The sequence below is a fragment of the Oncorhynchus clarkii genome, chromosome 33 (assembly GCF_045791955.1).
Source record: "Oncorhynchus clarkii lewisi isolate Uvic-CL-2024 chromosome 33, UVic_Ocla_1.0, whole genome shotgun sequence".
In the NCBI taxonomy this organism is placed as follows: domain Eukaryota; kingdom Metazoa; phylum Chordata; class Actinopteri; order Salmoniformes; family Salmonidae; genus Oncorhynchus; species Oncorhynchus clarkii.
Window position 1 is genome coordinate 11,080,999 of NC_092179.1, and position 17,747 is coordinate 11,098,745.

General features: G+C 42.2%; 1 protein-coding gene across 3 annotated transcripts in view; it reads right to left on the minus strand.

The window, feature by feature from the left end:
- LOC139392674 (dedicator of cytokinesis protein 4-like) overlaps nt 1-5,269 on the minus strand; it is a 148,459-nt gene extending 143,190 nt beyond the window's left edge. For 2 of the 3 annotated variants that reach the window (XM_071140827.1, XM_071140828.1), the window contains exon 1: nt 5,073-5,234. In XM_071140827.1, the coding sequence (XP_070996928.1) occupies nt 5,073-5,109 (37 nt within the window). In that variant the 5' untranslated portion in view covers nt 5,110-5,234. Of the gene's footprint in view, nt 1-5,072 lie in introns of all 3 variants that reach the window. The other variant, XM_071140829.1, reaches the window with a different exon arrangement.
- Between the last annotated feature and the right edge of the window lie 12,478 nt (nt 5,270-17,747).

Below are 17,747 nucleotides of genomic sequence, written 5' to 3' on the forward strand. Positions count from 1 at the left end.
AAAATGTCAAAGGTTTTGATCCCTCTTTCCCTCCCCTCTCTCCGATCCCACCGTGCCTGTCTAATTCACCAGGGAGCTCCAATATTGACTGGACCAACTCCCTCCAGCGATTTCCATCCCTAAATGGTTGCCTGTGTCGGCCCGACCGCGGCAAGTAGATGAAGACAGCAGAGGGGAGTGGATGAAGAAGAAATGACAAACTGTGGTGGCATTGTGTGGCCACGCCTCCCTGTGCCCCGGGACTATGTTCTTTAAGGAGGCAGGGGGGTGTAATATAATGAAGGAATGGGACTACAGGCCACCGTTCCCACTGCCAAACAACCTGCTAATCCCACAGGGGTAGGGGGTGTTGGGTACGGTGGCCACGTCCAACAATAAGCCCTCCTGACACATGCCGCCAGGCAGGGCCCGCCACCCACCCCTCGGCCCAGTGACATCCCCCCCCAGGGGGGCAGGCGACAGCAGCCAGGGGAGAAGGACAGCCCCAGGCCTGACATAGACCCCCACTACATATCAGGCCTCGAACTCCTCCACTCTACTGTGTGCATTGCTCAAGGGCCAGGGCCATTCAAGGGCAGCACTTTCCTACACACTACCCAAGCACTCCATTCTGTTTTTCTACCATTCGCTTGAAGGTATTATTTACGCATTTCCATAGGCTGCTGTGGGTAAACATTGAGATTTCAAAAAGTTAATACTAGGTTGTGGTCATATGCTAAATACAAAGTATTTAGTTCGAATGCTCACTGGAAAATCATATTCAATACACACAAAGATCTAACGTAGCTCATTAAATTATGATGAGCAATGACATGCTTGATTGGCTGCAATATCAGTCTTAACAAGGAGAGAAAGGCCCCTTCTCTTCCTGTTAATCATCATTTAAGACTATTTGCAGCAAATACAATCTCCCAAAACAGAGGCAATGCTCTCTCTCCAATGTTGTGGCGCTACATTGTTAGCTGTTGTGAGTTTAATTGATGGAGGATAATCCACTGAGAATTCCAGTAGTCCAGTGTCATGACTTTGGCCTGGGGGTAGGTTTATGATTGTCATAAATACCTCTTTCCCCCTTTTTCCTCTCTCTACCCTACTGATGTTACTTTTGCAAAACCCTTGGTTAACATAGAGATTCTGGGAACATCAGAAGGTGGGGGGAAATGAACTGTATTCTGGTAATCCGAACAATTGAACATATGCGGTGGTACTTAATGAATATGATGTCAGTTCGGTTGTCATCTGAGACATTCTCATCAATGATAAGATGAAAAACTCTACAGTGGAAAGTCTACACATCAGAGTTATCGGATTCACATGGAATTGTTGTTCAATTTAAATGTTTGAATATGAAATTATTTGTGAGGGATGAAATGTGATTTTAGCTTCTAAAATGTGAGATTTGGGTTTTCATAAGATAGGGCTCTGCTCAATCAGTGGTCCGCCCCTGTGAAGGGACATGGGCTATAAAACTTTTCAAACAAGCCCTCCTCTCCCCTTCTATATAAAGCCTTGAAGACAATATAACCTCCTGTTGTGAGGACGATGGTCCAATGTCAGAATGGTTCAGATAATAACTACAGAACGAAGCCAACATCAGCGTGAGCTTTAGTTGCGAATGGTATGAACTTTGAACTCTTATTCACTACAGAAGTGATACCTCCTAGCCGTTGAGTTAGCAACAGCCGCTGCAAACGAGGGTTAGGAAGGAACGGACCGAGTATCCCGTCTACCACACAACAACGTTACTACAATGTATTCAATTTACCAGCAGAGACATTCTTCAAAGGACAAAGGACTCGGTTGGACAACACGGCCTTCTACCACCAACCTACCGAAGTGCAGCTCAGAGTAAATAATTATTGCATTTTCCTTTTCCAAACGGCCGGTAATTTAGAATGTATAAGATACTGTATTTACGATAGCACAGCTTCGCCCTTTGTTCCTCAGTCTTCCCGCTCTTTCACTCAAACCAAGACCCTTTTCTTTTGTGTAACAAGCTGTCATATCTGTTCCGCCCGCTAGGGACGTTTTCCTTTATGATGTAATTTGTAATCAAGTTATGATTTAATTATGTGTATGTGCAATTGTGTGTGATTAGTTAGGTATTTAGTAAATAAATAATTAAATCCAATTTTGTATTGCTGATTCAACTTGTTAGCCAGGGTTTGTGCAGATAACCAAGAATTTACAACTTTCAGATGAGACTGAATTAAGATGACGATTAATATTGATTGCTATTGATGTAAAATATTACTAGGTCTTTAAGAGTTTATTCGGAAGATAACAGCTCTATAAATATTTTATATTGGTGTTCCTGCACATCCAGTCCTACTATTCCATTAGTCTACCATCCTTTCTCAATGTACACATTTCTATTCAAATTCCTTTCTCATGTTTAACTGAAATACATTCCAAAACCTCTTTGATATGAAAAGCTCTCCTCTTGGCAGAATACGATTTTACAGTAAAACGCATCAATCTTGGTTACAAACCTGTAATCACTCAAATGGTGCACTAATAGGAGTCTTAATGCTGTACTGCCTTCCTATACTGGACTCCATTCATATTTCATCAATGGTAGATGGTAGGGCTGTCCTCCTCCTTGGCTCTTCTCCCACGCATGAGGCAAATCAACATCAAAGCCCAATACCTCCCAATTAGGAGCTGTAATTCTAATTTCGCTCCGTGGCGAAAGATCAAATGGTTCGCACCAAGGATCCAAGAATCTCAACCCGTTTTTGGAAGCCAGCCCTGGTTTAAAGGGGGGGTAAAATGTTCACTGAAAGTACCTCAAGGAAATCACATTTACAGTGCATACTATATGAATCATATTCAAATACTGTAGGCTATTATATCAATAGTACTGGTACGTCAGACATAATGGACAGCCATACATCTTGAAACTAAAGACCCTGGCCTGGGGTGAAACGGTTTTTAAAAATCTGGGTTTTGAAGACAGATGCTTCACTGAAACATGAATCATCTCAAATAACACTGTGTTGAACTTCGATGTCACCGAGTGATCACGATCAATGGTGATCACAAAGAGTAATTAGCTGTTCGACGTCATATACGTCACATACGTAGCTATAGGATATCAATATGCTCCACATGTTCGGATCATTTGGAATCAAGCATGTGTGTGCATCCTATTTCCCCCCCCCCCATTAAAATCCATTTGATTTGAACCAAAACGACGGTGACTAAGACTTTAAAGATGCTAATAAAAAAAGCCTACATGTATGTTTACCTCAACTATCTGTTCCAGTAAAAGGTCACAACTCGTCAATGAAATGAGCCGCCTGTGTACCTATGAGCAAAAGGAATTTATAAACAAGGGACGGAGTCTTGATGATGAAAACACATGGTCTCCAGATTTCCCCACTCAACCTATTTAACAGTCCAAAAGCATCCAAACAAACAACCAAATACAATACTATCTAGGGGTATATCTTCATCCAATCAAACATCATTCTGTATCATTAAAATACATACAATGGTAATTGGATGTACATTTTTTTGCACTGCGTGTCCCATAACCTCTTAACCCGAGTTACAATACATTGACAAATCACAACATTTGCTCAACGTTGTGTTGTTACTTTGTCCAGTTAAAAATAACTGTGGGCTTACGGCCAGTGTTGCGCAACAAGGAAACAAGTCTTTCTTCCCCAGAATCACCACCGTCACAGGGAGGAAGTCCCCTACTGCCCAACCACAGGCGCTAAATCTGAGCTAATTAAAAGAGTCTTATTGCTCTTATTGAAAATAGGATCAAGACTGCGTAATCCACTTAAAGCCTCACTTGCCATTTTTAAAGACAATGGCGGCATTTAAGCACTGAGAATACATCGAAATGTTATACAACCCTCCTCCCACCTACCTCCACAGACTGGACTTGGAAAGGAGGTTCGGAATTGTGAACTGCAGCAATGTATCAAACTGGAAGCTTTGGGTTCTAACTTGTGACAGGGAGGGAAGAAAAACATGCACATACCAGGAGAAAAAGAGCAGGGCCAGTTAGTGACCAAAAACTAATTGTAACAGATACAGGGCAGAGGCCAGTTTCTGGTTCAGTGAATGACTGTGTTCCAATGATTTCAGGTCAAGACAAGGTAGACCTTCGGCACCTAGAGGTGTGACTGATAGGCCTACATAACACAATATGGCAATATTTCTGCAATGTTGAGATTTCAAGCAGTGACTGTTGGGGGCTGGATAAAGCATCACACTCACTCCTTCAACCAACAAATAGGCTTCGCTACCCTATTTTGGTCCACTGGGGAACGCATCTCAATAGGATAATTTCACAGAATGTGGGCGCAGAGTGAATATCCCCCCCACTTCGATTAGAAAATTAGAGCACTATTATTTAAACCCATAGCCTATCTTTCACTCGCATTGTGTTTGCTTCACTTTTATCCCTGGTTACGACACCCATGCCGCTCGGGAACAATACACACATTAGGACAGCTTCACTTGCTGTTTTCACTGAGAGAGACGATATAAAAAGGTTGAAGGTTCCGTGGAATTCCCGAATACCAAAAACAATGTTACAGAACGCAAAAAAATATATATATTATCTTGACACTTTATTTTCCTTTCAATGGAGGAGTAAAACATAAGACACATATAAAGCGCTAAACAAAAAATGTTTTGCACAGAGTATCGTGTTTTGTTTGCATCCATTCATTTATCAGACACAATGTAACAACCAACAGAGCGATTGAACGCGCAGAGTGCAAATAGGTACACTGATACGAGGGGCTCTATAGCCTCAAGCCACGCGTTCATTTTTTATAGCTGTAAAACCATAATGTATTCATAGCCTATAGCCTACAAAATCCATGGAAAGCGCAAAGACTCGTGAAATGCGTGGAAGTGGTGGTGCCTATGAAATAAGCACGCGTTAGTAACGGTTAGTAGGCTAGTGAGCGTTGTTATTTTTGATACTGTGTAACAAAATTAAACAGCAGCATATTCCCTATTAGTTTGAAACTAATTTAAATTTTGTGAGTAAACGAGAGCACCGCAGTTTTAAAACATAGAACCAAAAAAAAAAAAAAACTTACCGACGCCGTATTTCTCGTGTTCCGTAGGTATCCACATATTTACGGTTGGTACATTGAAGTCATTTGTGAGAACAGCAGCTCAATTGAGATATTTCGTGCTGTATAACGCATTCTATGCTATTGAATTCCTTTCCTCCGCTCTGAAGTCATTGTTCAGATTGCAGGAGAGAGTGGCTACTGTATCTTCATAGTGAGACCGAGAAGGAGCTTTGCATTGTGGGGCATGTAGTAAAAACGAATGACGTAAACAAACCGAGAGAAAAAAGGACTCAGAGTCCCAAAAAGCCATACTGAGTACATGGATGAAATAGAGGACCACGGTATGAGTCATTATACCTAGCAGTCAAACAGGGAAATGGTTCCAATTGTTTTTTCCACCATTCATTTTTCCCATAGGGGATTTTTAGGATGTGTAAGTAAATTCCTTCTGGCTATCTACTCCGATTTCAGAGCACTCTTGTCTGTGTGCCAGAGTGCAGAATAACTGATGAATTTACAAACGCTCAACACCCGTTGAACATGGCCAGTGTCAGTAAACGTCAGCAAAAAAGCTTAATTAAATTGTTGCTAACAGCATAGTTACAGTCACCAACTGTTACAGTCACCAATGGATAACATGAAAACAGCCTAACCTGCTCTGATAGGGCGAGTAAAATGGTCAGAGTGAGGTGTTCTCTCATTTAAATCTGGAAGTAGCTAGCAAGCTAGCCAACTTTAGCCTGTTAGCTTGGGTACTTGACTGCCGTTGTGAGGTCAGAACGCTTTGAATATATACGAATGACAATCTGACAACACTCTGAATTTACGAACACCCAGAGCACACTAATGTTAGCTAAATGTATTAATTAATTAATTGGCTAAATATCTTTAAATGGACAATTCTGTGGAATGTCTTGTGCAAGTATTAAATTGACACAGTAGCTGTTATCAAAGGTGTTAGCTAGAGATGACATGTGTAACAGTATAATTTTAAACCGTCCCCTCGCCCATACCCGGGCGCGAACCAGGGACCTTCTGCACACATCAACAGTCACCCTCGAAGCATCGTTACCCATCGCTCCACAAAAGCCGCGGCCCTTGCAGAGCAAGGGGAACTACTACGTCACTGATTGAAACGCTATTTAGCGCCCACGCTAACTAAGCTAGCCGTTTCACATCTGTTACACATGCAGCGATTTGTAATTTTGCATGATGTCTACTGTGATACTAAATAGCATTTTCAAATCTGAGAGTAGATAGAGCCAAATATATTGATAAAAGTCACCTTGTCCGAGAGAGAACTGAATGGTTACCAAAACGTCACAACAGGGTAAGTCTACACCAAACACAGCCCTTGTTTGAAGTGTTTATAAAACCCCTTTGGGAAAAATGAATGGTGGAACTATGATTGGAACCATTACCCTGTTTGACCGCTAGGTTTTATGGGTATTATGACACCTCCAGTGTGGTTCTCTAGATAGATAGATAGACAGACAGACAGAGAGTGAGAGTGAGAGTGTGAGAGAGATAAATACTTTTTACACATAGCCAATAAAGCCAATATGAAATTGTACGCCTTGTCAAAGTGTTTTCTACCATGTCTCACAGTCATTGGAGATGGTAGGTGGGCCTATAGGCAGAGGAAACAAGATGATATCCAATAGTTGCAGGTGTAAGGAGTATTCATTGACAACTACATTCATGTTCAAAACCAGTTTTATTTTCTTTTTCAGAAAATACACTTTGGCTCAGTGTCACTTTGCACTTCACTTGTAGAAAAATTAATTGGCTCAAACTTAACATTATGTGGGTCTCTTCCCGCTCACCTTCTCATCCCAACAACTGAAACCAACTGATTGAAATACCCTCTGTGTCTAGAAGCCCGCTATAGTGGATTTAAAAAAAATGTATATTACTAACAAGAGTGGCGCAGCGCTCTAAGGCACTACATCTCAGTGCTCGAGGCGTCACTACAGACCCTGGTTTGATTCCAGGCTGTAACACAACTGGCCGTGATTGGGAGTCCCATAGGGCGGCGTACAATTGGCCCAGCGTTGACCGGGTTAGGGTTTGGCCGGGGTAGGCCGTCATTGTAAATAAGAATTTGTTCTTAACTGACTTGCCTAGTTTAATAAATAAATGAACAAGAACAGAATAAACATATTTTGGCCAAGGGATCTGTGGAATATTTTTAGAGGATGTAATACAACACAATGTAGCATTATGAATCTACAATTTAGGCCCTTTATCAGATGAACTTGTGGATACCATTTTTATATCTCTGAGTGCAGCTAAACCTGGGCAACACAGGGATCATGGCAAAATGTTTAGAATTGCAGGAAATGTGCTTTAAAATGTTATTTCCCAGGGCCCTAGACTTGGTTCGTACTGAGTGACATGCACTGCCATAGTCATACCAGCACTCCTTGCATGCTATATATATTTTTTTATCCCACTCGAGTTGTGTTCTGATTATGAGGGGGTCCCTGAGGAATTTGCTGTCACAAAAGAGGTTCCAAAAGTTTGAGAACCCCTGGTCTAAGGTTATTCTAACCATACCATGACATATAGATGAAAACTAAATACGTAAGTAAATCATAGAATCTCTATGGGTCTAACAATATGACAGTGATGTTGCTAGAGATCCCAAGTGTTGTGGCACCGTGGCGTTTCAGATTCAGAGGTTGCTCATTGACTACAGATGGTGCTCGTGTTGGCTGACATAACCCATATTTCACATGCCAGGTATGGAAGGGAAGGCTGTAGCAGGGCATGCAGTTGAGTCCTCATACAGGACTTCTGCTGCTAGGGTGAACACAGAAATAATGCATGAGTGTGTTGAGGACTGCAAGGCAGGCACTTCATTATTCAGCCAAGAGTTCGAGGCACCGTTTAGTTTGTAGCCTGGAATGAACTACTCTGTCATACAGTCAATCTGTATGATTTTATAGCTCTCTGCTCCTAATCGCACCCAGTTAATCCTCCTTCCCTCCAACTCTGTTTCAGTTCGGGTTCAGAGACAGTGCCACCCCTTTCAAAAAGCCTCTAATAGTAATTCCAGCTTTGAGCTGTGTCGTTTGCTTATCTTTGCCACTGAAACCATAGATGTTATTTATTAAACAACTGCCCAGAAGCTTCCTCACTCGTACTCTGTTCTACTGTGAAGCTGTGGGTTGGTTGGTTACCCCTTATGGACCTGGCTTCTCACACCTTCACCCCACTGCTGTAAATACAATTGTGTTTAGCACACACATGGGTGGTTGTGCTAGCTGGCTGGGTTTAGACTCCAGTTTATACAGTGTCTCCGGCCATGTTACAAGTCGTTCACCCTACCCTACGGTGCATGGAAGGATGGTCTCACGGAATACTCCATCTGAGATGAATTAATCATAAGAGGAGACTAGAGGCAAGGTTTTGTTTTAAATTGTAGATGTATTCCATCCTCTCTCCCTGTGGAGAAAAGAGATCTGAGCGTGCAGTGCCCTATCACACCTCTCGAGTCAACCAGGGAGAAGTAATACCATGAATAAAAATAAGTGAAGACATTTAGAAGTTGTTGACTATTTATTTATCACAGGTGATTTATAATGGATCAATAATGCCTTTGGTATTTTTCAGCATATGCGTATATAATGCATCTCTGGTTTTTATCAAAGCATCAAGTCTCACAAGGACATTGTGTGTCCTCTACCACTGTGAGTATCCCATGTGACAGAGTAAGCCCATGCTCTTTGAAGAGGAGAGATGGAGAGACCACAGGGGGATAAAGGAGAGAGATGGATAGAACACCACCACAGGGATGGGAATGGTGAGGAAAAACATGGATCCACAGAGAAGCGAGGATGGACAGAGAGAGTAAAAAGGACGAATAAGAACACCAACAGAGAGAAAGGTCGGTCAGGTTACGATGTTTTTCACTGATCATGCGGTTGTGTGGATTATAACCCGAGATGACACTGCAGGCTCACAGTGTCCTAGTCCCAGCTTGGTGCCATATGGTCCCTGGAAAGACACAGTTACTGTACATAGTTTGAATACTTCACATAGGGTGAGACTGAGAGAGAGAGATAGTGAGCGAGTGAGAGGATGTCTGAGGCTGAACCACACTAGACAGACCCAGTAACCCAGATAGAACCCTGAAATGTCACTCAGCGCTTCGTTTCCGCCAATCACCCACCATCGCTTTTCATCAACAATTCATAAAACAACAGGAGCCATTTGCTCTGTCTAGGAGGTGAGAAGAAGAATGAGCAGGAGAGGAAAGGAAAGAGATAATTGTTTTTCTACTATTCTAGAGTTATTCTCTATTCTACTCTATTTTTCACACTACTTATATTCATTATTTCCACAGAGACCGTACCATTTGTACTCTACCGTGAGTTTGTGGAGACAGGCTATGGCCAGTGATACATATTTAATGGCACCAGACCTTTCAAGTATCCTTCTCTCCCCAGGAGTGTCCTTCTCATGTCCTTCCCTTTCTCCTAGAGAATTCCTTCAGACATCATAACAGTCACCTTGCTTGTTAATTCAGCAAAATTAAGCTGCTCGGTGTTCATTGACTTTGTCGTTGCAGGCTTGTTGAGTTAAGTGATAGCACATCCGGTAATCACAAGAGACTAGTACTGTATCTGTATTACAGCAATTCTGCCTTTCATTTTATTCACATCATGCTGTGTTGGTCTGCCAAGGATATCATACTGTATGCCCTACTGTAACAAACTAACAGTTGGCAATTTCCTTTTTCCGACCACAGGATAGAAATGTCTAAATATAGCCCATTTATGATTTATGTTGTGCATGTCGAGATCTTGGGACTATAAGGTTCTATCTGCAAAAAGAGGATTGTGAGATAATTGGCTTGGTTTGAATGGTGTCAGCAATTTATATCTTGTGTTCTTTTTAATATACTGTAACAACACGAAGTGAGTACTCAATAGGTAGAGAACATTGAACAGAACAAGGCTATGTCAATAACACCATTTGGACAAAAATGCAGATATAACCATATAGTCCCACGCTCTCAATGTATGTATCTGACCTCTCTAAGCAACATGACAACAGCTCCACAGTAAGATGGTTAAATAGACGCTATACCTATTCTTGTGCTGAAGGATATTTATGAAGGACTTTCATCTGAAAATTATAGCCTTAGGTTTGGCCTTAATTGTACTGAGAAGGCTGGCTGTATTACTGTACCTAGACAGCACATTACATTACAGTATTGTCACATATAGCCTATAAGGATTAGCCAGTCTGCTCTGTAGAATTAATGCCTGCTTAAACCATAATCCTCCAGAAAATACCCATTAATACAGTGCCTTCCGAAAGTATTTAAACCCCTTGACTTTTTCCACGTTTTGTTGTGTTACAGCCTGAATTTTAAATGAATTAAATTGAGATATTTTTTCACTGGCCTACACACAATACTCCACAATGTCAAAGTGGAATTATGTTTCATATTTACAAATGAAAAGCTGAAATTTCTTGATTCAATAAGTATTCAAGTCCTTTGTTATGGCAAGGCAAAACAAGTTTAGGAGTACAAGTGTGCTCAACAAGTCACATAATAAGTTGCATGGACTCACTCTGTATGAAATAACATATATTTGAATGACTACCTCATCTCTGTACCCCACACATACAATTATCTGTAAGGTACCTCCGTCAAGCAGTAGAGATTAGAGATAATAGAGATTCAACCACAAACTCCAGGGAGGTTTGCGAATGCCTCGCAAAGAAGGGCACCTCTTGGTAAAAAAAGCAGACATTGAATATTTCTTTGAGCATGGTGAAGTTATTAATTACACTTTTGATGGTGTATCAATACACCCAGTCACTACAAAGATACAGACATCCTTCCTAACTCAGTTGCAGGAGAGGAAGGGAGCCGCTTAGGGATTTCACCATGAGGCCAACAGTGATTTTAAAACAGTTACAGAGATTAATGGCTGTGACAGGAGAAAACTGAGGATGGATCAACAACATTGTAGTTACATCACAATACTAACCAAATTGACAGAGTGAAAAGAAGGAAGCTGTTACAGAACACAATATTCCAAAGCACTAAAGTAATACTGCAAAAAATGTGAATGTATCCTGAATACAAAGAGTTATGTTTGGGGCAAATATAATACAATACATTACTGAATACCACTCTCAATATTTATCAGGAATCAAGGTAAGATGCAGACCGTGTCGAAGTAACAATGTTTATTACAGCAACAGGGACAAAGGAACAGGACGACAGGCAGGCTCAGGGTCAGGTCAGGCAGAGATCGGTAATACAGAGGTGGTGCAAAGGTACAGGACAGCAGGCAGGCCCACGGTCAGGCAGTGGTCAGGCGGGTGGGTACAGGGTCAGGACAGGCAAGGGTCAAAAACCAGGAGGACGAGAAAAGAGAGACCAGGGAAAAGCATGGGCTGACACAAAAACACTGGTTGGCGTGACAAACAAGACGAGCTGGCAACAGACAAACAGAGAACACAGGTATAAGTAACACAGGGGGTAATAGGGAGATGGGCGACACCTGGAGGTGGGTGGAGACAATCACAAAGACAGGTGAAACAGATTATTTGCAAGCATAGTGGTAGCTGCATCATGTTAAGGGTATGCTTGTAAACGTTAAGGACTGGGGAGTTTTTCAGGATAAAATCTAAATGGAAATGGAGCTGTACACTCACAGCTGTAATCACCGCCAAAGGTTCTCCTACATAGTATTGATACTTTTCACTTTGTCATTATGGGGTAATGTGTAGATGGGTGACAAAGAAATTCCAGGCTGTAACACAACAAGACGTGCAATCAGTCAAGGAGTATGAATACTTTCTGAAGGCACTGTATGTCTTCATATGGGTGCACACATCACAATGCTATCCAGACCTAGTCTGCATCTGAAATGGCACCCTATTCCCTTTAATAGTGCCCTACTTTTAACCTGAACCCTATCGGAATAGGGTGCCATGTCAGATGCAGAGCTACTGTAGTCCCCCCTTCATTTACCAACTGGATCATAGAAGCCAACGCATATCTGAGATTAGGCCACACCACAGCTTGTAATTGAATCAGGTAGTGTAAAAACATATGTGAGTGTGAGATAAGCTTACAGCCAGTCAACATTTCTGCCCATCGCATTCATACGCACGCAATCAGAGATATTGACAACGGGAGAGTGTGCCTCTACAGATCTGAGCAGATGTAGGAGAGATGTCAGCCTCAAGTATTTTCTCCCCTCAGATGCGGCCTACACTTCTCCTGTAGGTAAAAATACAGCTTCCACATCTCCCGCCTTGAGATGGTAAACGTTAACACGGAATGCACCAAGGATGTCTCCCTTTTCTTTCATTGGCTTGATATTTACAAAGAAAGAAGATTCAAAAGGAAACACGATTAGGTTTCTGGTGGTGCTGGTGGAATTGAATTTTGTCACACGAATTCCCGGCATCCTGTCTGAATCAAACGACTGAAAATGCAGGTGTTTCTTGTCTTATCTCGTTCACACGTTTCTCTGATTCCCTGGAACCGTTTACCATCAAAACCCTGTAGTTGTGAGGGAGCAGAGGAGAGGAGAGGATTCACATCCAATTATTTCCCCCTGTGCGCTAACACGTTGTCAGCTGCCGCTTCTTTCACCAGAGCTAGGCTTTAGGGCTGAGGTGAGGCGTGTTACACTGTGTGTGTGTGTGTGTGTGTGAGTGTGAGTGTGTGTGTGTGTGCACGCGTGTTAGTGCGTCTGTGCCTGTGTATGCTTGTAATCCTGTCTGCAGCGACAAATTCTCATTTCACTGCCACGAAGCTTCCCTGGGCAGCCTATAACACAGAGATTAGCACTGGAATGTGTCCACTGTCCCTCTCTACTCACTCCCACTGCGTCCCGTTACCCACACACAAGTGGGTAGAGTCTCTGAGCCTACGTGATGTTCATAGTCCATGTGTGAGCAGTCTGACTAAATGGCTTCCGAGAATCTACAGGAGTAGCCTACACAGGCCTGTCTACCTTTTTGTAGTTTGGCCACCCCGGCGGTTTGATATGGTACCGTGCATTTGGTGCGGAAAACGAATGAACATTTAAGTTCGCACACAAAGCAGATCACATGAAAATGCATGTTAAAATGTTCTCTGAGAATAGATTATTAGTTGTCTGGTATACCAGATTGACAGTATCAGTGTGAGTCCCTAGCTCGGCGGGCTGTGCCTATGACTGTGTGGCTGTGACTAAGAGCTGCTGTCATATCGAGCCTCCATATCTCCCCTGCTGTCATAGGCTCAGTGGGAGAAATATCAATGCGCATCCGAAATAGCACCCTATTCCCTATGTAGTGCACTACTTTTCACCAGTGTCCTATGGGCCCTGTTCACTACATAGGGAATAGGGTGCAATTTTGGATTGTTCCCATGTAGGTGCAGAGCCACCTGGAGCACCATGCCCACCTGCAGTCCCCTCTCACTCACTCACACACACACACACACACACACACACACACACACACACACACACACACACACACACACACACACACACACACACACACACACACACACACTTGCTGAGCCAGTAATTGTCATAAAAACAATTACTACTGGTTCTGTCTGTTCTGTCTGTTGAAAGTATTCCCAGGCCCAGTCAACCTGACCCCTCCACACCCAACCAGCCCCGGCCTGTCCCTATTGTTACCACACACACACACACACACACACACACACACACACACACACACACACACACACACACACACACACACACACACACACACACACACACACACACACACACACACACACACACACACACATACAGACGCTGAAAGACTGACACGCATGCACACATTCACGCAGATACACACAGACACACAGACACACACACAGAAACAAACACACACACCAGTGAGACTCCTGTAATTGCTCTCCGTAGACAGTGAACTTAGTCAAATCTGTGCGTCTGAGGCAGGGCTGGTGATGTACAGCACACTCATAATGTTATTTAGTAATTTTGGGGGATGGTGATATGTATCTCACTGACTGGTAGTGTGAAAAACAGTCAAGACTACTGACTATAGCTCTGCCCACAAGACCTACACAAAAAAATAAGGCGGGGTTGAAAACAACCCAATTTGGGTAATTATTGGGCAGAACACAACTTGGGTTATTTTGACACAGCCAGTTGAGTCACAAGCAAGCCATTCATTTATTTAAGTTGGTTTGTTGATGCTGGGTTATTGAACGATGATCCACTGGGTCAGAGCAGAGGACTGGAGGGGTGGCTTAGTAGGGGTGTGACTTTCAGATAGTTCTTTTTGGCCACACGTGAGAGGAAATGCAATTCTGCTTAATCTGTTCTGTTGTATTTTCAACACGTGTTACGGTTGAGCACTGACACTTTGGTAACTTTAACAGGGCTTACAAAAGAGTATGAGTTCCTTAAATGCCTTTGCATATCCCAACGTTTCTGATAGTTACTTTGTTATAATATTTTGATAATAGCATTATAAATGCTTCTACACCGTGCTTCTACACCTGCATTGCTTGCTGTTTGGGGTTTTAGGCTGGGTTTCTGTACAGCACTTTGAGATATCAGCTGATGTAAGAAGGGCTATACAAATACATTTGATTTGATTTGAGAAATGTTGTATTAAAATATGTAATGTGCTAAAATATTTAAGGAAAATATACATTTGCAGTGTACAAACTTAACATGATGAACATGGAGGACATTTACTCTCACGGGTGGCTAAAAATAACTATCTGAAAGCCCCCAACAAGCCACACCTTTTGGATTACCAAAACATGTGTTCATTTAACCATCAGTTGGGCTTTTATTCACTTTCATGATTTAAAAAAAATGTTTTCAAGGTTCAAATTTAAACGTGAAGTATGTGCACAAGTGAAGTGAAATGCCTTTCTCGTAAGCTCTGAACCTAACAATGCCGTAAGCAATAACAATGTAATACCGAAAATAACACAACGTTGAACAAAAACACACAAGAAATAGAAATAAGAAGAACACAAGAAATGAAGTAAGCATACTATATACAGGACCAGTCAGTTCCAGTATCATATTTACAATGTGCAGGGATACTGACCATGATACGAGGTAGATAGGTATAGGAGTAAGGTGACGAGTCATCAGGATATAATAAACAGAGTAGCAGCAGCGTATATGATGATTGTATGTGAGTGGGTGTGTGTGTAGAGTCAGTATAAATGTATGCGCATATTATGTGTGTGTGAGCAAATGATGGAGTGAGTGTTTGTGTGTGTGTTGGAGTGTCTGTGTGCATGAGAGTGTATGGCCCTGTGAGTGTGCATAAAGACAGTGCCAAAATAAAAATAAATCCACTTAAAATTTCCCTTCAATATTTTTCCACATTACATATTTTAATATACAATGACAACATTTTACAACAATGTGGTAACTATCCCAACATGGGGATATGCATAGGCACATGAGGAACTTGTGTAAGCCTAATTAAACTACCAAAGTGTCAGTGCTCACTCTTAACGTGTGTTGACAAGACAATAGAACAGGAATTACACTTACTCTCTCGGTGGCCAAAAATAACTATCTGAAAGTCACGCCCCCCTACTAAGCCAAGCCTCCTGTCTTCTGATCTGACCCGGTGGACCATAGCTCATAAACCCAATCACAGTAAGTGACCCAACTGGCTGGGTCATAAATAACCCAACGAGGGTTCTGTCCACTATTTACCCGGCACTAAGTTATTTTTAACCCAGCATTATCTAGACACATACATAGTGGTGATTACACTGGGAGCTGGTACCAAAGGGCAAACTAACACATCATTTCTGTCTCTCTGATATAAGCCTTGACGCACAGATGCATGGTATAATTAGTGTGTGTGTGTGTGTGTATGTGTGTGTGTGTGTGTGTGTGTGATTCGAGTGTGTATATGTGGCCTAATGCCCTACAGAAAATACATGCTGCTCACACCTTTCATTGTAGCATGTAACACCTAGCGTATCATAGCACACACATGCACTGTCCTTGCCCTGATGACTTGAAATGAGACGCATCACAGTCACACAGATGTGATCAGATTGAAATACAGCGGTAGTAAAAAGCGGTACACTGGTCAGTGAAACAACACATGTTGCAATGTGATCTAAGTGTACAACCGAGGCAAATAACACATTCTGCATTGTCTATCAATATCTGAATATGTTGTCGAACAATATACAGTGCCTTCAGAAGGTATTCATATTCCTTGACTTATTTAGCATTTTCTTGTGTTTCAGGCTGAATTCGAAATTGAATAAATATTTTTGTTTTCTCGCCTCTCAAACTGAACCAGGTTTTCCTCTAGGATTTTGCCTGTGCTGAGCTCCATTCTGTTTATTTATTTTTTTAAAATCTGTCAATCAGGTCAGTATTGTGGAGTGACTACAATGTTGTTGATCCTTCCTCAGTTTTTTCCTATCACAGCCATTAAACTCTGGAACTGTTTGAAAGTCACCATTGACCTCATGGTGAAATCCTTGAGCGGTTTTCTTCCTCTCCAGGAGGACACCTATATCTATTTAGTGAGTGGGTGTATTGACACACCATTGAAAGTATAATTACTCACTTCGCCATGGTCAAAGGGATATTCAATGTCTGCTTCTTCTTGTTTTACCCATCTACCAATAGGTGTCCTTCTTTGTGATGCATTGGAAAACCTCCCTAGTCTTTGTGGTTGAATCTGTGTTTGAAATTCACTGCTCGACTGAGGGACCTTACAGATAATTGCTTGTGTGGGGGACAGAGATGAGATCATTGGAGTCATTGGAAAATCATGTTAAACATTATTATTGCACACAGAGTGAGCCCCATGCAACTTATTATGTGACTTGTTGACAGTGATGGAAAAAGTACCCAATTGTCATACTTGAGGACTATAAGATGGCGCCGGAGAAGACGACTGACGTTTTACGTGTTCCTATCCAATTGTGTTTTTTTTGTTTGTGTCACGACTTCTGCCGAAGTCGGTTCCTCTCCTTGTTCGGGCGGAGCTCGGTGTCGCCGGTCTTCTAGCCATCATCAATACACTTTTCATTTTCCTCTATCTTGTCTTCCCACACACCTGGTCTCAATTCCCTCATTACATGTTGTGTATTTAACCCTCTGTTCCCCCCATGTCTTTGTGTGGAATTGTTTATTGTAAGTGCATGTGCACGTTTTCTCTGGTGCGCGACAGATTTTGTACCCATTTGTTTGTTGTTCTGGTTTCCGGTGGTTTTATGATTAAAACTGCTCCGTTGATTACCCAGTTTTGCTCTCCTGCGCCTGACTTCCCTGCCGCCAGTTACGCACTCCCTTACAGTTTGTTTCTTTGCGTTGTTTGTGACTTATTTTTTTACTTATTTTGTTTGCTGCTACCGTCTTTTATGCCCGAAAATAACTTCTGGACATCAGAACTGTGGCAGAGTCCGGTGAGCCCGCCGTGACTGACATACTGCTTTGCCGGGAACAGGCCCAGATCACTATCATTTGTGTGAAGAGGAGGTGGAGAAAGAAGCCACCCGAGCCTATGAGGGATGAGTTGAGACCAATCTAATTCTCTCCGAGTGCTCATTGACTCTGGGGCTGATGAAAATCTTATGGACGCCACGATAGCTTCGTAGTTTGGTATTCCCACTCAGCCTCTCTCTGTGCCCATGGATGCTAGGGCACTGGACGGCCACTCTATAGGGGAAATCAC